This window comes from Falco peregrinus, chromosome 6 (genome assembly GCF_023634155.1).
Source record: "Falco peregrinus isolate bFalPer1 chromosome 6, bFalPer1.pri, whole genome shotgun sequence".
Lineage (NCBI taxonomy): Eukaryota > Metazoa > Chordata > Aves > Falconiformes > Falconidae > Falco > Falco peregrinus.
In genome coordinates this window covers 36,340,649-36,364,341 of record NC_073726.1, presented here as the reverse complement: position 1 = coordinate 36,364,341, position 23,693 = coordinate 36,340,649, and the positions used below count along the sequence as shown (strand labels likewise).

The 23,693-nt window shown below is 38.0% G+C and overlaps 1 protein-coding gene across 1 annotated transcript in view; it reads left to right on the top strand.

Moving 5' to 3' along the window:
- The window catches only part of MYRFL (myelin regulatory factor like), a 41,594-nt gene extending 19,188 nt beyond the window's left edge, over positions 1 to 22,406 (top strand). Inside the window, 15 exon segments of the mRNA XM_027793473.2 lie at positions 2,466 to 2,666; positions 3,075 to 3,183; positions 3,693 to 3,802; positions 7,264 to 7,427; positions 8,017 to 8,080; positions 9,217 to 9,302; positions 10,069 to 10,140; positions 10,260 to 10,306; positions 10,425 to 10,589; positions 15,137 to 15,211; positions 17,445 to 17,532; positions 17,755 to 17,829; positions 19,903 to 20,011; positions 22,013 to 22,087; positions 22,181 to 22,406. Of these exon segments, the coding sequence (XP_027649274.2) occupies positions 2,466 to 2,666; positions 3,075 to 3,183; positions 3,693 to 3,802; positions 7,264 to 7,427; positions 8,017 to 8,080; positions 9,217 to 9,302; positions 10,069 to 10,140; positions 10,260 to 10,306; positions 10,425 to 10,589; positions 15,137 to 15,211; positions 17,445 to 17,532; positions 17,755 to 17,829; positions 19,903 to 20,011; positions 22,013 to 22,087; positions 22,181 to 22,267 (1,527 nt within the window). The 3' untranslated portion in view covers positions 22,268 to 22,406.
- Positions 22,407 to 23,693: the final 1,287 nt, after the last annotated feature.

The window sequence follows — 23,693 nt, the reverse complement described above, 5'->3', positions numbered from 1 at the left end:
GAGGATGAGAAGGTAAAAAAATGAAGGGACGAAGGTTGAGCAGCTCTAGGAGGATTAAGACCCATAGCTGCCCCTTTCCAGTGTGTTTCCAGAGTGTCCCAGCTCATAATTTGGTGGTTGTAATAAAGGTTTTAAAATAGAAAAAGGAAGAATTGGTCTCTCTTCCTCGTGACCATTACTTTTCAGTCCCCTGATCCACATAAAATTTTCCTTTTTAGTGCTCAGCTTTAGCCTACAGTTAGAGTTAGACTTGGAAGAGAGGAAAACCCCAGAGCTCATTGTAACAGGAGCTATGGAGGGTTAGGGTTATGAGAGAGAGAAAGTATAGAGCCCCAGCGTGAGTGGGGTTGCAAGGGGTCTGCAAGGGAAGATGAGGGCTGCCAAAAGCTTTCACTCCTGGCCCCTTTTCATGTGACCAAGAGCTGGTGGCTAACATTTGAACTGGGCATAGTGGAGTTACGGTTATTTCTAAGGCAAAGATTATGTTTAGAGCTTAGAAAGATAGGAAATGCGTAGGTGCCGTGTGGTGGGGCTGCAAAGGATGGTGAGGGCCTCCAGAAGATTGCAGGCCAATAAACTTTTTCATGTGGGCCAATCGAGGAGCTGCTTCTTGTTTGCATGGGATTTTTCTAGTCCTTGCCTTCTGGTGAGGAATAGGCTTAGCATCTCGTTTTAGACTCAAATAAGACCAAGAACTCTAGTGTATTAAGTGGGGCTGGGAAGAGGCTCCTAAAGAAAGGTCAGGGTTGTCAAAAGCTTTTAGTCCTGGCATCATTTTTTGTAGACCATTGCTTGAGTCCTTTTTTGTGGCATGTTGCCTGCTTGGGCTTATGATTACAGCCCAGTTTAGCATTCGGGTTCAGAGAGAGCAGAAGTGTAAATCCCCAGTATGTGTGGTGTTGCCCAGAGGTTTCCAAAGGAAGATGAGGGCTTTCAGAGGGCTTCAGTCCTGGCTCCTTTTTTGTCTGAGGCCATAACTTTGTATTCTCTAGTGCCATAAACCCTCTTCCTGCAGTTAGTTAGTTTTTTTTGGGGTAGTATGGCCTAGAGCTCCTTTCTGGGTGGAGCTGTGAAAGGGCTTTGAAAGCAATGTTTGGAGTTCAGTAGTCTTCTGCCCTGCTGAGAAGTTTTTCCATCCTGGCTGTTGCTGTGGGTTCTTTTACTTCAGGACACTGAAGCATTGTGTTTGTATCGTTCTTGTGTATTTAATTATTTTCGGTTTTTGTCCATTAATTTCCACAATACTGATTTTGTCTGAATTTCTCTTTCTGCATCTAGCAGTCTTAGAAATACCATCTCTTTACTAATTTGGGAAAGCTGTTGAATTTTCACATTTGACTCATCCTTGGAATTATTGTTACCTTGTAAGATATACATTTTTATGTAAGATTTAGAAATTTACTTGTTTCTACCATTTTTAATGACAGATTCTTTTGAAATTTCAGTGAAGAGAGCTTCTTCATGTGTATGGGGGAGTTTTTTAATAGGAATCCAGGGAGTGAGATTTTGCAAACCTGGCCACTATTCCAGGCAAAGTAAAAAGAAGGATCAAGGGGCCATGATTTGAAGTGGTGAAAATATCAACAGGAAAGCTGGAAAGAAAGAAAAAGTCATTTTCCAGATGCCTGGGATCTGGAGAGGGCTTCAGTGGCAGGGTACAATGAGCCAGCCACTGTCTACCTTAAAGTGGCAAAGCTGTGCAAATGCAGTGCGAGAGAAGGCAACTCATGTGATGGCCCTTTTTACACTCAAATATATTATGACAAAACTACCAGCTGGGGAATGGTTATCAGACTTATCAGATCATGCTCTAATCGTGACACACAGTGGTAAGTGCACAGCACCAAGCCTTGTAGATGGCAAACTTGTGTGAAAGCCTGGCTTCTTTAAATGATCGTGAACTTTATATCATGATCATACTTTTATTCAGACTAAAATTTTAAAGCCTGAATTCAGAGTTAAAAAAATAATTATTGAAGTCAAATACCTTTTCTAATTATACACACTGTTATTTTATTGGTGTTTTTTGAAAGACCTTCTTTCCTTGACATGACATTTCTAACATGAGTTAATTTAAAACATCACAGGGGATTTTATGAACCACATGTGTTTAATCTGTGCCTTGTTTGCTCTTTTCTTATTTCCAGCCTCAGCTAAAATTTGCTGGTAAATAAAGAATGGTTATGTGCTATAATGTCAAAGTTAAAATTTAGAAAGCTTTGGATGTTGACAGTTTAGCTTAAGGTGATAGTAAAGTAGAATTCAGGAGAAAAACAATGACGCCAGTGCTGTGTGAGGAGAAACACTTAAGTGACTCCACTCTGGGTTTTTTTTGCTGGTGTGTTAGAAGAGCTCTTGAATACAATTTAAATGTTAAAGATCTGGCATTTCATTTTGCCTGAATTTCTAATGGAATAAGCAATAGTACATCTATGCTGTACTATAAACATAATTTTTTCTTCCAGGCATCTAACCCAGGGCAGTTTGAGAGTGACAGTGATGTACTGTGGCAGCGAGGACATGTTCCAGAGACGATAGTCTATCATGGTCGAGTAGGAATTAACACAGATGCACCAGATGAGGCACTGGTTGTCTGCGGAAATGCAAAAGTTATGGGCAGAGTCATGCATCCATCTGACAGCCGAGCAAAACAGAATATCCGGGAGGTGAGGGATGTGGAGTATTTAGGGCATTTATGTTTGCATGACAGCACACGTGTGGATCATTGTTGTGACATGTGAAGCAGCTTTTTTATCCTGGGTGTGCTGAGATGCTGGCCTAAAGAAACCAGACGTACCAGCGTGCTCTGTGGAGCTGTCGCCTGTGGACTTTGGAAGAGGCTGCCCATAGAAGCTGGGGATATCTGTGTAAATGGGACTTGTCAGACTGAAGGGTAACTGGCAATGCAAATACAAATAGCACTCTGCTAATGGGGAATGGGAAGATTGTCCCTATTTTTCAATGTGAAGATTGGCCAAGTGGCTGTGTTAAGCTTGTTGCTGTCCCAGTGGCGTCCTAGATGCCATGACATTCTTCATGTTTCAACATGTTAATCTTGGTATTTATCCAACTAGGTTGATACGAATGAGCAGTTGAAAAGAATAACACAAATGAGGTTGGTGGAGTATGACTACAAGCCTGAATTTGCATCTGTTATGGGAATAAAAAATACCCACGAAACAGGTATTCAGTCAGCTCTGTTGCCATTTTTCATTAACTTCCACTGTTGTCCATTGTGCTGTAGTGCCTTTTAACACCCTGCTATTTCATCCTCATTTCTTATGACACTACAATCCTACACTTTTCTGTGTATCTCTTGTGACATAAAAATGCCAAAATTAAGTATTTCTGGTAGTTTTCCAACTTCTGTTTCAGTTTTTGAAGATAGGTTATTTTTCCAGAGGGTTAATGAGAGTGAAGTATGTGAACACAAATAATTTAACTATGTGATCACAAACAATTTCATTCTTATTACAGAGAAATGAGAAATGGGAATTCTAAGGGTTTCTGATTGTTTTCTGTGAAATGGAAAAAAACAGAAGTGAAATCCTGGGTTTTCCTACCACATAAAATTTCTAGGTCATGTTTGACCCTACGTGTAGCTTTTAGGATGGTCAACTCAAAGCACAAACCCATGGTCAATGGTATGCCACTGTGTTTCCTGACTTTAGTTTATGTTATCTTGTGAACAGGAATAATAGCCCAGGAAGTGAAGGAGCTTTTACCAGAAGCTGTTAGAGAAGTTGGAGATGTTGCTTGTAACGATGGAGAAAAAATAGAAAACTTCCTCATGGTTGACAAGGTATGTTTGTGAGATAGAAAGTGGAGGTGTGTATTTAGACTCTTGTATATGGAGCAATAAACACACACTATGCTTTATAGAAAGCTGTAGGCCTCCACATGTATGTACAAAACCAATGTTTGGCAAATCATTGAGAAAAACTGAACCACCAGGTGTTAGTAAGTAGCTGAATCTTTTAAGGACAGAAAGTATTTACATTAAAATCTAATTACAGTAATAAATAAACATACAATAAAAAAGAAAAGGAAAAGTTCTAACTTTGCTGAATAAGGATGGATTGGACCATATTCATGGCATTGGTCCAACAAGTGGGACTCCAAAACATTCTTTTGTGTTTAAGTTAATTAGCGTTCCAGAAGCGAATTAAGAATGATGGCATTCTATTTGTTAAATAAAAAATTCCTTACTCTAATCCTGGTGTAATCACTTCACACCGAATACAAATGCTAACTCTGTGTGCTCTGTGTGGAGGTTTTTTTGGCCATCCGAAATCCTTATTATAGCTTCAAAATCATATAGTATAAAATGTTTATGTCACACAAAGTATCACCATGCTCATAGGTTGGAAACAATACCTTAGTCTATTGTCCTGTGCTCTCTTCGCCTCTCCATTTCCTGCAGAAATAGGACTGCAAGTGACTGTCAGTTACGAAGTCCAGTCACACGTGACTGCAGGAGGCACTTGTCCAGGACGTTGCTCAGAGCGGCCTCTCTGTTGTGCGCTGGTTCACTGCAGGCCAAGAACCACTTCCCAGCTTACAGCTGATAACGGGAAGGGGGAGGTTTTACAGATTAGTAACCTTAACTTGTCTGGGTGATGTCATGAACACGATCCTGTATTCATTATAATCACGCTCTTTCATTATTCTATAGAAAACATGTTTACACTAGCAAACTTGGAGAAAATATCTATAAGAAATACTGCAGTTCACTTGTCTTCTTTTGATAGGCTACAAGTACGTTAAATTCATCGGTTAAATCTGCTAGACTGTATTCCATATAAAGGAAGCATGAATTAGACACCTTGAATAAAGCTGTGGAAAGAGCACTTTCTAGAGACACTATTGAAAAGGAGAGTTTTAGCAAATTTGCTGTATTTGGTCAGGGTTCCAGCCTGTAGCTGATTTCTAGATGCTCATAGAAGAGCAGTGGTAGATAGTGACACTAGGTTTATTTTGCCCTTTAGCCCTTCCTGTTGTATTCTGTGACAGCTGCAGCATCATTTGCATTTTTGAGCCCCCACAAAACTGCTTTGGAGTAGTCGTTTTTTTTCAGACAAAATTTTTAGGTTGGACAATAGAGCTTCTGATTTATATTTCTCTTTGCTGAAATATCACATAAAATACCATCTATAACAGTGCCTCACAGCACTGCTGTTTGGGCCCGTTGTGTTCCCTTGCTCCTCTGTAGCTTGACAATCTGGACAATGCTTGCCAGGATGTCTTCCAGGGATGTGACACAGCAAGTGGAGAAAGCCTCCTACACTTGGTGATTCTGCTGTGAATGTGGCCCAAGCAGGAATGAGTTGTTACAGCAAGGGCTTATTTGCTGCTTAGCAATTTCTTGACTACTTGGCTAAGTCTGGTACCACTTCACAAACACTTTGACATTGTTTTAATGCAGTTAGGTAAATCTGTGCTTTCTCCTCTTTACACCTGTGGCAGAGCATGTGAATGTCAGTTCTATGACCTTTGGGGTGACAGGCAGAAGAGATCTGTGTCTAACAGTTTAAGAATTCAGAAATTTGGAACATATGATGTCCAGGTGGAACATCTTTAAATGTCTGGAGCTCCCAACTCCAGAATAGCTCATCATGTTGAGTAGTAAATGGATAGTACTTTGTATCTTTGCTTTCAGTTAGGCAGGTGATGTGGCCTTGAACTTTGTTATCTCACATTCCAAGTTTAGTTCCAGATAAGCAGGATATTGGCTGGTTTGGTTGTGTCTTATGCCTGTCAAACTCATTCAAATTAATTGATTGCATTACACATTTGAATCAGACTCTGCTACTTTCTAGAGAAATATCTCAACTGTGTGGAAATTTGCTGTTCTGGGACAAGAATCTTTCTTCTTTTCTTGACTGCACTGTGCTCAGTACTTTGTCATCAGTGAGGCAGTAAGACTCTAGTCAGTCCTTTTTTCCCCAATAAAGTATTCCTTCATTTTGCCAGATGAGCCATCTCAGACTAGTTGAAGTCACCTAGAAGAGATTCATGCATGATATGAAGAGAATAGAAAGGGCAGCTGCTACATATCATTGATATGACGATAAGTGAATGTAGAAATGATTTCACAGTTCTAGGCACAGGAGGTTATTTTGAAGTCACTTTTTAGTTAAACACTGTTGGTCTTCTGGTAGTAGAGAGGTTTGTAACTTACCACTAATACCTGTGCTCTGGTTCTGTTTGTACGAAATACTGTCTATTTTTGTGGAATGCGGTCACCTTTCAAAGAAAGGTGTGTGTGATATTTACAACACAAAAGGCAAAACTCTGCTTTTGCCTTACCCTCTCTATGACAACTAGACTGGAGCACTTAGCAACATTAACTGCAGTAATAGCTTCATGCAAGGTTTAATGGCATCAGTCTGGTTGTACGTTAATATGAGAAAGCTGTTCTTTCAAACACAGCAGAGAAAATATGCAGTCACTGTGCTCCTACAGTGGATCAGTAACCATTTTTGGCTCAGAAATGGAAAAATACTTACTACCTGGATGATTGTACTGAGGGCTTCTCCAGAAGCAGGTTGATATCTAGACAATAAACAGGAGGTAGAAGAATAGAAGGCTTTTCTTGGCTAAAATATTCAGAAGGAGTAAATGGAGGGTGTCTGAACTGTGTTAGCTGCGGAGCTGATCATGGTATTAGAACCCATTAAACTCCTGTAATAGGCTGGAGAGGTTGAAGAGAAGAACAAAATATTACGCTGTCACAGCTTGACCTCTGGTTTGGATCTTTCCCTGTCTCCCTGATTCCTGTGTGATTCACGTTAAGCGTACAACATGAATAGAATCTCTGGCTTGTTTGAGCCAGATTAGTCAATCCTGTCAGTAGATGGTTGGATGTACATTTTTCAAAGGGGTTCTGAAATCTATATTTAGCTGCAGTTCTATAAATCAAATAGTAGATGCTTGTTGTGGCAGTGTTAAGGTTTAAAATTCAACACGGTATGAAGGTAAAAAATAGTTTAAATTCTTGGTCTACAAAGCCATTTAGCTTCTTTGTATTTTTCTGCAAGTCCTCATTTTCAATTTACTGCAAATTGAATATTAAGCAATTTTTTCAGTCTAGTAGAAGGATTCTATAGCCATAAGTGCGTTGCATTTACAGTGAGGTAACACATATTTTCATTTTAAATATTCAAAGTATCCTTACATAGGTGAATTCTGTACTTATTACTGCTTGTTATATCTGATTGCTGAATATACTGTATCTATTTTTGCCATTGTTTTGCTTCTCAGGATCAGATCTTTATGGAGAATGTTGGTGCTGTAAAGCAGCTTTGTAAACTAACCAACAATCTTGAAGTCAGAATAGAAGAATTGGAACAGTGGAATAGGAAACTGGCCAGGCTGAAACGGATGAGCAGTTTAAAGTCAACAGCCAGTGAAGAGAGCAAAGTCAGGTACCTCTGTCTGTGATGTTCTCTGACTGTTGTCACAGAAGTTGGTAAAGTGGTCTTTGTGGTAGAAGTGAAAACTGATTTTGCTTGACAGTAGTGTTCAGTTAATTTCCAGCATTTAAGTTGTGCAAAAAATACAAATGTCTCATATTTTTTAGCTCTCTGAAAAAACTACTGTTTGCAATGGCTGTTAAATTGCAGTCATTTTTGTAATTGCTTCAGTTGCATAAAGCGAGGGTAGGCTATGTCCAGTTACAGTCCTGGAGCCTGGAAACTGCTGCTGAGAGGAATCTGCAGAGCTTCTTCCGCAAGACAGAATCTTCATTAGTGCTTCAGTGATGAGCATTTCCTATTTCTAAACCATTTCACCAAGTTTTCTTTGAAATCAAATGCAGTGTTTAATAGCATTCACCTGAATGAGTTAACTGGAGGTCTTTGTTCTTGAAAATGAATCTGATGACACTTCTACCTTTCTCTTTTTAAATGTTAAGACTGCAAAAGCAAGTGACATTAACACCCTATTGAAAATGTCTCTTTTTCATTTATTAGTTGCTGAAGCATTTGAATGTTAAAGAGATCTTGTTTCTTACAGCAGGTATAGTCGAGCTACTAGTCTTTTGCCATCAAAAAAATCAGTCCCACTAAAATCCAGCAAGGTGAGTGAAATTAATTTATGTGAAATATGCCTGTGAGAGTTTTTCTAAGTGCTGAAATATTGGTGAAAGCTTTTATGTTAAATATCAAATTCTTTAGCCAGAATTATTTAATGTCATGCTAGAAGCTTAAAAACTAATTATACCAAGATGGAAAATATGTATGATACACTTCTACTTCTTGCCTATACATTATGTGAGTGAGAGTAAATACATACTGTGTAATGGTGTGAAGGAGGACAGAATTGTTGAGCCTGTAAGTCTGCTCACATGGTGCAGTGCAGCCTTACACAGAAATGCTTGGTTTGGCTTTTTTTTTGGCTTTGTTTTGGTAAGTCTGCCCAGTGATAATTCTTCCTCAGCTTTCTTCCTCGGATGAGTCTGCAACTGTGATTGCAGTTAGCATCTCCTGTCTTGTACTGGATAATGCTCTTTCAGGTGGTTAAGACCTGGCTAGGTTGTCGTTGCTATTGGTGAATGACTTCTGCTTGCCCATATCCTGGTATAGAAAGAGGAAACCCCTTTTCACAGGGATGGAATGAGCTGGGGAATATATGTTGACCTTTTTTAAGACAATCTTCCTAGACTGCGGAGTCCTGTTCTGTAAGATGAACCAACACTCGTTTGCCTACTGTGCTATTGTCCAGTGCCCAAAGAGCAAGAGAAAATAATAGTTCAAATGTTCTTTATTCCACAATGATAATCAAATGCTCCATCATCTAAGATCATCCTACTTGTTTGGAAAGTGCCTTTCTTCTGTATTTACACCAGCCGTGGTTTAACATGGTCTGAGCATATCCTGAAAGCTGCTCATCTTCTAGTTCTGGCCACTGCTTACTGAGTTCTTAATTTGATTTTGAAATACTTCAACAGTATGAAAAGTGGCAGGAAAAAAAAGAAGTAGCTTTTATTTTCACCCGTACTTTCTTCCTGTGTAATGTTTGTGTTCCTAGATTATCAACAGCGCACTCAGTTTTAGGGAGCCTTTCATTACCTAAATTTTTCTCTGTATATGTTGATTATATAAAGATGACTTGTATGGTTGCTCTGAAAGAAACAAGGCTAACTTAAAGTCAGACTAGTGTAGTATTTCTTACGTTACTTTACTTACATTAACCAAACTTCTCTATTTTTCCTAGGTTTGTTTGTCCAAGATGAAAGAGTCTTGCTCCATGAAGATTTTCCGGGTGACTATAATAGCTTTGATTGCTATTATGGCACTATGGTAACAATTAATTATCAAGAAGTTAACTTGTTTCTCCCTTCCCCTTTTCACTCAAATAACACAATATATTAAAATTAACAGCAAATATGCCTGGCAATATTGTAAAGTTGAAATTTTTTCAGAAAAGTGAGATATTCATGTGGTGTACCCACAACTAATCTCTGTCCATGTCACTATGTATGGTGCACCTTGAATGTATCTTGGCTTGTGCTACAGATGCTAAGCTGGACTTGCGAGCCTCTACATGTTTTATGCAATCATTCTGTGCTGAAGCACAGTTTCTGAGGTACAGAGTGATTCTGTTGTATGACATAAAACTGGACTTGTTCCAATGTGATAGGCAATCCTATGACTCTGAAAGTTTAACTTGTGACATTGGACTTGTGGAAAGGAAAATATGCTCTGCACTTCTGAGATTGCCATTTTCTGTTACCAGTCAAAAAACCTGTGTCTTACAATCTCTCTGTGAACTGAGTGCTTTGAACTGGTTTAGTGATGCTATTTACAATGGAAAACTGACCACAAATTGTGTTGAATATGAGCATATGTATATATACATATATGCAAGTATATGAATGCAGTACTGTATAAAAGTATCTGATCTAAACCCCATTAAATTAAGTTGAAAATTTTCCCACCAATGGGGAAGTGGTTAGATAGTTAGTCTTACATTATTACATTTGGACAAGGCACCTGTCAGGGTATTATTCTTATTATGTTACATAAGAGATGGATGTAAATCTACAGAATAATTCTCTTTCTACAGTGCTTTGACAATATCGACCCTATATTTACTTAGCATTCATGACAGACGTTTTGAAAAACATCCGATGTACAGGCAAGTAGTTAAAATAGTGTTAGTGAATTAGAATTAGTAATAGATAGTGGACCAGTCTGTTTTGGTCCACAACTGTGATGTGCATTTCTTAATTAATTGTTTTTCTTTTTCTTCACCAGCAGTACCTCAAGTTCTGTTCTACACTCTCCCTCTACCACTACAGCAGGTACTGTGTCTCTGCTCATCTGCATACAAATAACAGGCTTTCAATTTCTGTGCTATTATAAAATGCAAGTAGACACACAACACTAGTGAGAATTGTGTCTTTTTTTTTTTTCCTTTAGCATTGCAGGAGGAAAGTACAATTTCTCAGAGCACACAACCCATCAGCAGGATCCCTGAAGTGAATTTCTGTGACATTCTGCCTTGTGACAAGGTCTATTGTTGTCCAATTCATCAACCAAAAGTCAAATCTCTAAGTTATACGAAAACCAATGCAAAGGAGAAACGTAAGTTGAAGCATTAATTTATCTTATTTACCATTTAAAGACTATATGAAGAGTGTGGGGGAAATGGCAAGAATCTTTTAAAGGTAGGTAGCTTCCTACAAAAGAACCTAGTCCAGAGGATTTAAAAAAATCCTGGTATAACTAATCATTACTGCAGTCAATATGTTTTTGACAAATCTGGCCTGGTTATATTTAAGAATTTTGGGTCCTAAGATATTTTGTCAGGTGTCACTGTTCTTCCTAGACATTCACGGTAAATGGTTTCATGTGAACCAGAAGGTCACTAATCCCTTTAATTAACCTTTTGCTACAGTTGGACAGGAGTTGACTGGGGGTAGTGGAAGGTGAATTAACATGTAAAAAATCCAAAAACACTTAATGGTGTGGTATCACAGTGTGGTGACATTGCATCTTTTCTGTGGGCAGAGACAGAAATTCAACTGCCAGAAAACATAAAACTTAAAATTAAATCTCTGCTCATTCGGGGAGGGTTTCTGAGTAGAGAAATGTTATTTGAAGGCAGAACTCTATGAAATAAATTGCTTCTACTGGACTGAATTATTTTTCAGATATTGTCTGCCAGATGTTGTGTGTGTAATATATGAGCAGGTGTATTATTTACAACTTTCATAATATTTATAAGAAAGAGTTTCTACGTAAAGGTATGCACACGTCGTTGGAATCTGTATCCCTCTTGCTCAGACCTTAACATTGTCAATGTCTGGAAGCAAGCATTAATGTTACTAAACCCAGCATTCGCACTCTTCCTTTCTTGGCCTTGGGAACAATTCTTGCACCAACCACAGTTGACAAGTTGAGGCAAAACTGGGGACGGATGCAGTTGAGCCTCTGAAGTACAAATGTCTGCCAGGGCAGGGATTGCCAATTGCTGTGACACTCTTACACATAAACTGTTTCAGTGGGATTCACCCACTGGCCTTTCTTTATACTGCAAAGTGCTGTTGTCTGCAGACAAACTGCATGTAAGTGGTGCTTGTGGTTCTTGTGATTAGTGCTGCAGTAAGCCCTGTGGCAGATACAGCTCAATACAGTGCTTTCAAGAGGTCATACCTAAGTGAATTGTATTGCTCTGAAGCCTGAAAGAGTGTTGATTAATTAAAAAGACAATCTCATTTACAAATGAGGGAACCGTAGATGGATGAAAATGAAACATGAAAAGCTTCTATTCCCAGCTGGCTGCTTTTGGTATTAGGTGGAAAGGGAAGATAAGAATAAACACAAAGCATTACCTTCTCAAGGTCTTATGCTCCAAATAGCATTAAGTGTGGATCCAAGAGTGAAAAATCAGCACAGTACACAAGCTACTGAAAGATTTCAGATCTGCACAAGTTTAATGAAGCTGAATTTATCCCCAGATGGAAGGTAACAATGTCAATATGAAATCCAAACAGAAGGAAAACCAACAAGCTGCTTGATCTAGCTGTAGCCAAGATAAATGAAAAGGAAAATGTTATCAGAACGAAAAGATAAAAGTTAAATGTGGGGAATAATCAAGATAAACAGTGGATATTTTAGAATCAGCCGATTAGTCTGATCCATGGAAAGATAAATCTATTTGAAATTACAGTTGAATTAAATGCTAATTTAGGATATTTAATAGATCTTTTACGGTTCCACCATGCGATACCTGAATTCTGCGAGTGCAGGCTACTACTGAATGCATCTGTTGTAGCTCCTAATCCCTTACAGTTTGGATTTGTTGGGGACACTGTTAAGAGTGTTCAAGTAGAAACAAAAGCATTCATAAGCAAGACAAAACTTATTAAACAAAATTTCAGCACATCTTTATATAGTCTAGCTTAAGGTGGCCTTTTTTCCTCATACTTTATTTGTCTTAAGATCTGGTTTCCCTGAGGGATTTAGACTTTTGAACTTCTATTGATTTCAGTGGAGCTGAGGAGAATGAATACCCTTCAGCATCTGGACCTTTTCAGCTCTGTGCTTCCATGCCATTAGTGCTCATTGCTCACCCCTTCATATAGTGTCGCTGATAACCAGGGGCTGTTCTTATTTTCTCTTAGAGTGTTGTTTCTCCCTGGTGTCTCTCCCCTCACAATATAAACTTGGTGAGGGCTTCTGCTGGATTTTGGTCAACTTCATGCATTTGCGTTTTTTGTCTTCAGATGGTAGTTAACGGATTCATAGCAAGGTACCACCACCACAAGAAATCTTCAGCAGGTTTTTTCCATGCTACTTATAGAATATTACAACTTGTGAATTACAACCCAGAAAGTGCTTGAGGGAAGCAAAAAGGATACTGCATTTATTGAATAAGTTTATCTGAAGCTTATCTGCAGATAGTGGTTGTCCCCATTACATTCTGGTAAAATGCTCATACTTTTATGTTTGTTACTGAATTGGATCTTCACACCCCGCATGGGCCTTTGAGAAAGCCCTCAGTTACTGTATGTGACAGAGTGGAAGTTTATCATAATTTGTTGAAGACTGTTATGGTGTTTTTTGGTGTTTCCTGGTGTTCTTAACTGGCAACTTGAGCTCCAAATAAAAATAACATCAGGGTCCAGTTTTCTACATATCATTTGGATTACATCAGCTTAAAGGACAATGAAATGGTAATTTTATGATGAGTAAAAAAACAAGTAAAAGTACATTTCTAGACTGGATGCTGACTCAGTTTAAATAGTTGAAATCTTAGTGAAGTAAATCTGTCTCTATCCTATTTTTTATGCAAAATTCTGATATTCACTTAATGCTTTCTTCCATCATTGCGAATAAATCACAGTATTAAATGTTTTGTAATTCAAAATATTTAATAAATATTCCTGCCAACACTTGCATGGGTGAAGTGTTTTATCTACAGGGAGAACATCCTTCTTTCAGTGAGCAATCTTTTACCTGTAACAGGCAATACAAGTTTTCCTACAGAATAGTTCTCTTTTAATGAAAATGTGAAATGGCAGGGAACATTTAATGCATTGCTAACATACCTAGACTATTCAGAGAAAACAGAACAAAGTGAAAGGAAGATGTGACAACTACTTTGTAAATTAAAACGGAGAATGAGAGAATGAATAGGCTATTTTTAGATCTGCCTCAAGACCTACTGTACATGTATAACTGATGACATGTGTTCAGCAGCCATTTTTCTAGGTGTGTGGAACAGTGTAAAGAAATTGGACAGCAGATGACTACTAAATGCAACGGTTACCACTTCAGTTGACAGAACTGGTACATCTGTAAGATGAACAAATAAATAGAAAATGGATTCAAGGAGTAACTGGCAGCAGTATTACAAATTCATAACAAAACACAAAAATGATGGAAATCCCAAAGATGATTTTGTATTACATTGCTTCTGGGCCCTTGAATTTCAGTTGTTAATGTTGTTCCGTGCTCCTAGTCTACTAGCATGAGAAAAGTCTGGATTTTCTTATTTTCCGATATTACAATGAAAACCAAAATCAGGAATGAATAAGAGAACAGTAAGGTCAATCCAGCCATCTTGTTTCAATCTCAATGAAATAATGCTTTTTGATCCTTCCTTTAGTAAATATTTTTTTATAAAATGAAATGGTGACTTCTATTCTGAACAGTCATTTTGACATCAGAATGTTTCCTTTGGAAAACATGGGAATGGAACAATTTGGTATTCTAGAAATACATGATTCCATTTTTTCACAGATGAAACGGTATTTGATGAAGCATGTTAGTTTAGGCAAGATCGACATTTCTCAGTGCCAGTTTATTGGTAACATGTCTCTGGACAGATTATTGGCTGACAATTAGTGTAAAAGCACAGGAATATCTTTAAACAGTTTTCCATGGGCTTGAAGGGCCATTTGCCTTCCCCAGGTTGTAATATATGATGATTATTCAAAAGATCTTTTCTAGAAGAGTGCTGAGAAGATTAGTAGAATAATAATAAAAAAATAATCACCTTATATTTCCCAATCTAGTTCTTTGTTTGAAATTACAGAGGTGACATCAGTGAACATAGTGATTGTGTTGTTAGAGCTGTGTATTAATATCTTTAATTTGGTTACTTGTCCTTCTCTCTCTGAAGTACTGTGTCTCATGTGGGTCAGTCCTTAGTGTCTCACATCTCATGTTCAAAAAGCTAAGTTATTCCCCTGGCCTATGTTTGCATGGCAGATGTCTATTCTTACTAATGCCATTTTCTCACTAGTAAGAAAGATGTGGCTTTATGATCTGATTTGTGCTGAAGAGCCTGACTGGATGTTGATTTTCACTTTGGCCCTCTATTATAACAATTGGTGATATTCTGTGTGTGGGATGAAATTCTTTGTATGAGGCTATTTTTTTAAATGTTTTAGAAATCCTGTAGAATTTCAAAAACTTGTTTCTTGTTATCTACAAACTTCTTTTGACTGTATATATCTTCTTCTGAATAGACGTGATTTGTATTTTAAAGGTTTCCTTTTTGGATATGCATGCCTTTATCCAAGAGATAATTAACAAAAGATCTTCTGGTGTTGTATTCATATTTTGCTGTTACAACTATGCAAGCCTAACTTGGGGACATTTGTACTTGCATCCTTTCATAGGAAACAAAAGTGACATGTTACCTGAACGAGAGCCAGTCAAAAAATCTAATGGAAGACCTGATCTTGGAAATGACTGTAAGTCCCATATTTTTTTATAAAGCTCTTGAAATTTTACTTGTATAACTTTGAAGAGCTACATTTAGGTTTGGAATTCTGCTGCTGGAATTTAGACAAGTTTCATTTATAACTGATCATTATAGAGAATTAGCACTCAGGAATCTGTTAAATACCTATGATTCACTATAATTTTCTTGTCATTCCAATTTATTCTTACATCTTCATTAATTTTTATTTTTTTTTATAGACGTTCTGGCTGCCCTCTTTAGAGGGTTCTTAAACTTGGTTTCAGATGCAATAAAATGACAAGTGACACTTTCCTTGACAGGGGCTAAAATCTTGTAGGGTGCTCAACACTGCTAACAATACAGCAAAATGCTTAAGGATATGAGTGTAGTATTTGTGTGCAGGAAATGCATGATACAGTGTAAAGGAAGTGTTTGGGTTTTGGTTCAGTTGGCCTAATGCATTAAAATGTCAGCTGCTGAAAGGGGGCATCTCTGCCTTGGGATGCTGACACTGCCTGCATCAGTGGAAATGAAATCAAGTTCTTCGACACAAGACTTTTGGCTTGATTTCAGGGCCCCCCTTTTAGTGACTGCACACTGCTGTCAGAGCCAGTCTGGGCTGAAAATACTGATTCTTCTTCATAAAGATGAGTATCTGCTGATTACGTATGTGGTGATGGCATGCTCTGGCATTCGTTCAGTATGAGCAGGATTATGCCTTGTCTTTTCTGTTTATGTGGATGCTCTGGTTTAAGGTTTGGGTTTTTTTATAAATATTTCATTAAACATTAGGCAATATTTGGATGATAAAACATCTATACACTGGCATACACTTAAAGCATGTTGCTACCTGAGGCCATGTGAGGAATAGAACACAGGTTCTGCTTGGGTATGCCCCAGGGATGATCGGAGAAAAATCATTCCACTTCTGATTTTTTTTTTTCTTTTCTTTTTTTTTTTTTTTTACATGGCTACACACCTCAGGAAAGGTCCTCTGTGGCATTACTATGATACATGTTGTAATGAGATGTTGTGTAATAGGGAAATGTTCTTCTGTACTAGTTCTTTGAGATGAACATGCTCAATTTCCCTCTGTGCCTTAAGCATACCTGTGGATGTTTGCATGCTGACAGTTAAGTATATATACCACACAGATGTTTTACAATCACAGCACAGGTCAGCCTATAATCATCTGTTGCTGTAGAACAGAGGAACAGAAACACAAAACCCGTGTCCTCCATGCAATGTGAAGAGCAGGCTTGGGCCTGTTGAACCAGGTCCTCCATGGGCTTTCTGCACCACACTGCAAGACTCAAAATTTGTCAGCAGCTTGATGCTGTAGGCAACAGCTGGAGTCTGGCTATCTGCTGATGGCTTACACACTCCCTCCACACCTTGGCCTTCCCCAGACCGTTGGCAGGGTGTGCCTAGGTCCACTCAAGGGGATTAAACCTGTTCAGCCCCTCCACAGTTCAGACTGGAGTGGACTGGTTTAGGAATCTGAGATGCTGCAGGTCCTAATGATGGACCTGCACTGACTAGGTGCTGTAGGTGCATCCAGAAGAAATACGCTCTTCAGGATGCAGCTCAGTGCAGTGATTCCTAGGCCAGCTGTGAAAGCAGAAGCTGTGCTGCTGTGTTAGCACACTGGTTCTTGCTGCCTAACTCCCCACAGGACTAATCTGCCTTGGGGAAGAGCCACGCCATCGTGGCTATACTCTTCATCATGTATGTAGAATATTACAAAACTTAAATTTTTCAAGTTCGAGACAACATTTTTTGAAGACATTATAACATTCATTAGAGTTCGGTAGTTTTCCTGCACATAGGATTAGCAACAAGTTTTGTTGCATTCAAAATTATTTCTCTCAGCAAAGATAATGTTTTTCAGATTAATGGTTACTTGCATGAGCATGGCTTCTAGTACAGCAAGATAAACAATTCGTATTCTACTTGGACTGCCATCAAAATAGCCTTCAGCATCTGCCCCAAAGAAAATATCACAATATTAGGTGGCTAGGATATTTGTCCCTGTGAATCAAACAAGAATCTTATCTCCCCTGTAATGGCAGAGTGAAAGTAATCATCCAGAGGCTTTTTACTGAGTGCTAATCTAGACCTGCAGCAACTCCTGTACTGGAAGCAAGGGAGTGGATGCAGCTCTATTAACTGCAATTTTATTATGCTCCTATCTAAGATTTCTGAAATAATCAAGAATAAAACATTATTCTTAATATTTTTAGGGATTGATACAACAATCAGTTCCATACAGATTTTGGAAACTCAGCAAAGCATTGACAGTCGTTATTGTGGTAAAAATCTACAGTGCAGGTAGGTAAATTGTTTTATTATGCTTTATTGTGGTGGAATAAAATACCATTAACATGTCATAGCTACCTGGCTGGCTCCTTCTCAACGTAGTTTCCTCTAGCACGCAGGAGTTTTTTCTAGCTTTTATTATTTTTTCTTTATAAATTTAAATGCAATTTCCATGTTTTTGCAAAGATAGTGTCCATCTCAAAATCCTATGTGTATTAATGCCATGTTTTTCAGGTCTGGAAATTACAGCTATGTTATTCCTGTTAACAAATACACACCCATGGATGTAGAAATCTCACTGGAAATAAAGTAAGTACAACTAATGGTAATACATACATAAGAAGACAGTGGGTCATTTTTTGGATAATAGTTCTTGCCTGATTTCTATTGTGGCATGAATTTGTCCCTATTCAGAGGAGTAGGACAAATCTATGCACAACAGTTCTTGATGTAGACTTCTGAGTGGATCCTTTCCTGTAGCATAGACCCACTACCACTTTCAGCCCAATGACAATTTCACCCATTGATGCAGATATTAAAATCCAGTAACCTTAAGGTTCAGTTTAATAATCATTTCAGTAGACATGTGCTCATATATTAGCAGGATTGTGGCCTTTGGCCTAGAGATTTGATTTTTTTTTTTTTAATATAGGGAAATGTTATTAAGGAACATACATAACTAACGCCAGAGAACACCTTTTTTGGCCAGTTGTGCCAAACCCTGTGAAAGGGAATACTTGTGCAGGAACCTCTGGTAATGCATAAAATTGTGACTTACAGCAGGAATAAGCAGCAGACTTACTCCTCTCAGCAGATGTTTTCTCCTCAAGTAAAAGCCTAGCTCCATTGTGTTCTCCCAGAAGTAACAAGCCCTTTCTTTTAGGGCTCTTCTCTGAGAAGGCCAGTGATACCCAGAACAGCTGCCAGACACTGCCTGGTGACACTTAATGACTCCAGTCTCTCCAAGAAAGGGCTCTGTGAAGTTATGGGTAGTCTTTAGGTCCAGTCTTTTGATCTTGAATGTTATCCTTGTAAACATCTGTCTTTTTCAGATAAAAGGAGGTGTAACAGTACTCCTGAAGCCTGCTCATTTTCTACAGCCACTAAAAATTTGTTTTTTAGTGTATACCATTATAATCTAATATGACAGCCCTCCCATGTAGGGATTAAACATGACACTCAGTTTCACTGAAGCAGTTACTGAATTTGTTTTGGATATTGGTTTGTGTTTTGCGGGGAGGGGGATTTTCACTATGTACCTTTTCTATATACTTTCACTAAACAAAGACACAAAATTAAAAAAAAACTCAAAACACTTTGGAAGTCCAAACATACCTGGGTTACTGGTGTGTCCAAATACTGTAAGATACTGTGAATACTTCAAAAATTTGGAAAACCTGTATGCCTGCTGAATAAAATCAAGTTAAACCAACACACACTACTTACAGCACGTCTAGGACAGAGAACGTGCCATTTATGAATTACATGTTTAAAATTGATGTTTCTTATAATACCTTGTTGGTGGGGGGTGCTTCATTGTTCCCCACAGCTTAAACTGTAAATATTCACGTCACCTTTTCTCCACCTTCTGCTTTCATTTTTTCTGCTAGCCATTGCATTGCCATATGTGACTTACTTTGGATCTCCAAGCCATTTTTGTTTGTTTATACTCTTCTCAGAAAAGCCATCTGGTAAGCTAGGAAGTGCTGGAAACTCTCTCTAGGGATAATTTGGAGAAGGTATGACCACAAGGTCCTTGCTGTTGAAGAATTCTGAATGAAATTCTGTTTTTACCATTGCTTTCCCAGACAAAGTCTAGGATATTTTTACTTCTTTTTAATGATCTATTTGCATGTGTACAGCGGCAAACGGGAGTTACTTAGATAGGTCCCAGTTTTAAGGCTTGTTATGAGTTTGTCTTCCATAAAATTGATAAATGTCTTTAGATGCCCAGGTGCCCTCTGGCATAGGTATATTATGCCTATGCATGGTGGAAGCCATGCAACTCAAGAATGTCATGACCATTAATTTTTATAAAAAGTTGTATATAGCTTCTGGTATGAATGTGCTTAAGGCTTGAGGAAGTTTAGTGTACATTTCTACATTTATCTTAACAACTGTAAAGATGATGCGGATTTCCAAATGTAAAACATCCTTCATTCGTGGAAGGAAATGGGACCAGGTTAGAGGTTGGTGACTTAGGTTTCTCTCCATATCAGCCAGTGAAGTGAGCTCCTCTGCTTTATTTCCCTGCAATTCAATTCTTCGGATTTCCCTCCCTATATATATATATATATATATATATATATATAGTATTCATGTATATTGTTCTTCTATTTAAGAGGAATGGGATAGATCCTTGTTTTTCTCTGTTTCTTGAAGCACCACAGAACCATTAATTATATTTCTCTGCAAAGTCACATTTGGAAATTATTGCTCCCATTTTTCTTCAATCCAAAACAGTAGGAAGGATTTCCTAGACACCACACAGGTAAGATTTTTGCAGCATTACTTTGGCTTGTTGGCATAATTTTTATAAAATTAATGGCTACAAAATTCTGATTTTGATTAAGATAGTAGAAATCTAAATGGTACTTTGAGTCTGCCAGTCATAGCTGGCTTTGGCATGACCATAATGAAGTGCAGTGTTTTTGTGGGGGTCAGTTTTCTGCTGAGTGTTATAAAGATCTATCTAGTGACTCTCCGCAAGGACAGTTTTGAATCTGCTTCAGCCTAACTCAGCACTATAACTCATCATATCTCCAGAGATACTTGAGAAATGGAAGTACTTATCACCCAGGGCCTTAGGAGACAGAGTCCTTCAAACTTTTACTTACTCTATGCTTCCATTATTGTCTTATGGGTAATGAATTTCACTTTTTAAGTCTTGAATTCACTGGAAACAATGGTCATATTCCCCTTTATTCCTGTGTAAACAGGAGTTTACCAATAAATGGATTTCCTTAATGGGAAAAAAAGCTGTAAAAACATGTAAGCTTTTTCCAGTAAAAAAATATTAAGAGACTGGATCTTGCAAACTTTTGATCATCTCCAGTAAATTGATGAAGGCCTTAAACTCCCTTCACATTCTCTGGAAATATAAGACTCTTTCAAGGCCTCGATTTGTCTGTATTGCTTGGAAATGTTTATTCTGGCTAAAATGGTAGGAAAGGTAGAAGCAAGAATAGTAGCATTTCTGAAGACATTGCAGGAAAGACCCTCCAGAAGTTGGAAGTAATTTCAGATTCTTCTTTAGATTTCTGATCTATGGTGCTATACATTGTATGTTCTTAATTGATTTTAAGTGACTTTTTTTGGTGCTTTGTCAGTTAGAGCAGTTGGGATACCCCTGCCTTTAAGCTGACTTTCTGATCAACTTTTCAAATGTCTTTGCAAAAAGTTGCAGGCTTCTCTGCAACTGCTGCAAAGCCATCAAAAAGCCAGAACTGTCCGAGTTTTGACCTGTCTGCCATAATTCCAACAGAACTAAAATTAAGTCAGACCCAGAGAGTTTTGCGATGCAGAAATGTCCCTTGACTGCTAAAACTGGTCAAAGAGATTTCCTGGGTCAACCTGAAAGACATGAAAAAACTAAAGGTAACTAGCCTCCAGCAGCAGTGAGCATTCAGGTTTGATGTGACTCAGAATAGAAATGCTGCTGAGTTTAAGGGGTTTTTTTCAAGAGGATTTTGCTAGGCACTGGAAGACTTATTCCCTTCCAAAGAGCAGGACAACAATCATTTGGACTCAGCAGTCTCACATAAGTTGTATCACATGAACATATCATCTCCAACAGAGAGAATGTGTCAGAAAGTGAAGGGAGGAGGGAAAGATGAAGGAGCTGAGACACTAGAAACTGATGAAATAAGAGTTACCATGGATCATTAGATTAAAAAGAGGTGAGGACTGGATTTTATTTTATTCAATGAAGCATAAACTTTTCAGATAAAAAATGTATTATTTCATTTGTACATGGCAGGTCACTGCAATCAAAAATAGCATTAAGTCTTGTCTGCATCTAATTTTGAAATACTGAGTGAAGACATTACCCATATCTTTAGAGTATGCAGAGGAACTTTCAGTGCCTTCTGAGGACTACTAAAGCTGCTGTTTCAAAATCAGCAAAATTGCCATTTGCTACTATTCCACCTTAAACCTCTCGGGCCACCTGGCACATCAGGAACAACCCCTGTTTATTGTGGGATTTGCTTGGAAAAACTGGAGAGGGAGTTCAGTTATTCAGAGCCCAGCTGAGTGTCATGGGAGCCAGATGTCTGTCGGTTCCTGTGCAGGGCTGATCAGAGCAAACCCACATTTGCAGGGTTTAAAGTCAGCACTTTTGTCTTTAAGTACTCTGACTATAGCGATCAAGTCTTGTTACCATAATTAATTTGCACTGCATTTGTCAATGAAATGTTCCCAGAGCCTAACCTTCTTTCCGATTTAATGTGAAATGAGGTTATCTAATCTCTCTCTCTCATTTATCATCTAGGGACGTCAGCATATTTGGAGTCTCCCTGTAGCTAAATTGTATGACAGTGCGTACTACTTCCGTGTAGCTGCACCGGTAAGCCTTTTCAAATGGCAACACAGCAAAAGACAAATAGCGTTTGAACTGAGAGAAGATCCTATATGAATCTCCTTTATTTTTCTTCTGCAGGGTTTTGCAGGCTGCTCGACAGATCCTTATTTTGCTGGAATGTTTTTTACTGATTACTACTTCTATTTTTATCGGCAGTGTAACTGAAATGTTGCTGATCATTCTGTTCTTTGGGGAGAAGACAAGGAAGCTCTTGATATGAAAGAGACTTGTGAATGGCCCTGGATATTTTTTTTAAACCTCTTGCTGAGTTGTATGGCGATTTCTTGTTTGTTTCACTTTTAAATTAAAAAAAAAGGGACAAATAAAGTGTTTGACAACAACTCTAGCCCTTCATTTCCAGGAACTGTTTCTAAAAGGACATGAGACAATGGAGTATATGGTGTGTAAATAAAATAATCCCATTGATCATAGTGAAGTTATATGATATTGTACATATAGCAGACAAGAACAAAAGGGCAGGAGCTCTGCTGAGCTGGGATACATTCCAGTCCTCAGAAGATGGTAAGATAATACAATGTTATTTGCAGTCGGGAGACCTGCTTCTGTCCTACAGGCATATACCTTCTTCTAGTATCTGCTGCCCTTTATTTAGATATAAATCTATTTTTTTTTCACTAACAAAACCAAAACCAAACACAACTTTGAGAAACTTAGCACTGTGTATATGCCCTCTAAGTGCTCTAAGTTGGGGAACAACAGGTCAGTTTAGGGGTCTGTGTAAGTATTTCCATTTCAGAAAGCAGTATCATCATTACCATTCCAATTGTGTGATCTAACGATGCTGCTGCTGTTTGAATGAGAAATGTTTCAGCTAGCGCTTTTTTTTTTTTTTTTAAACTGTACAGCAAGAGTGAACTGTTTACTTCTAAATTCAGGTTATTTTTTTCTTGGTGGTTGTGATTTGTGCTAGTGCGGTGGAAGAATGGAAATATTTGAGAATAATGTCTTGCTGGCATGGCTTTCTAAGATGCATATGGATACACACTTGCCTGGGACAAATCTTTTTGTTTATATTTAGGAAATAAATTTTTAGTTAAAGCTATTTGAATGAAATTTCACATTGGTTGCTCAGACAGAAGGAAAACAGATGTAGCAACCAAGTACAGTATAAACAATGTTGTGGGGTGTGGTTAGAAAAATCATTTATTTTGTGTAGAGAAGAGAAAGGAAATATAATGGAGAGACTGCAGGCTTTTAAAGATTTATAATATAAAAGTTACATTGGAGCAATGTTACTCTGAATTAAATTTGTTATTAGCAGTGAAAGGGAAACATTAGGGAGAAAAACTAATTTCTCAAAAAGAGCTGACCACAGTCTTTGTAAACACCAATGTGTCTTAATTATATATTTATTGCCTGACAATGTGATGGTAGAGTTTAATCTGTTTCTGTGCCTTCATTTGGCATTTGGCATTTCTTTTGTCACTATTTCAGGGTTTTCTTTAAGGATGACCTTCTCACTGATTGCTTTTAGATGTATGTGCTTCATTTGGGGTTAACTGCAATGTCCATAGGGGCTTTTTTGCCTTAAATGACTCGGTGCTTTAACCTTAATCATGTAAGGGCTTTG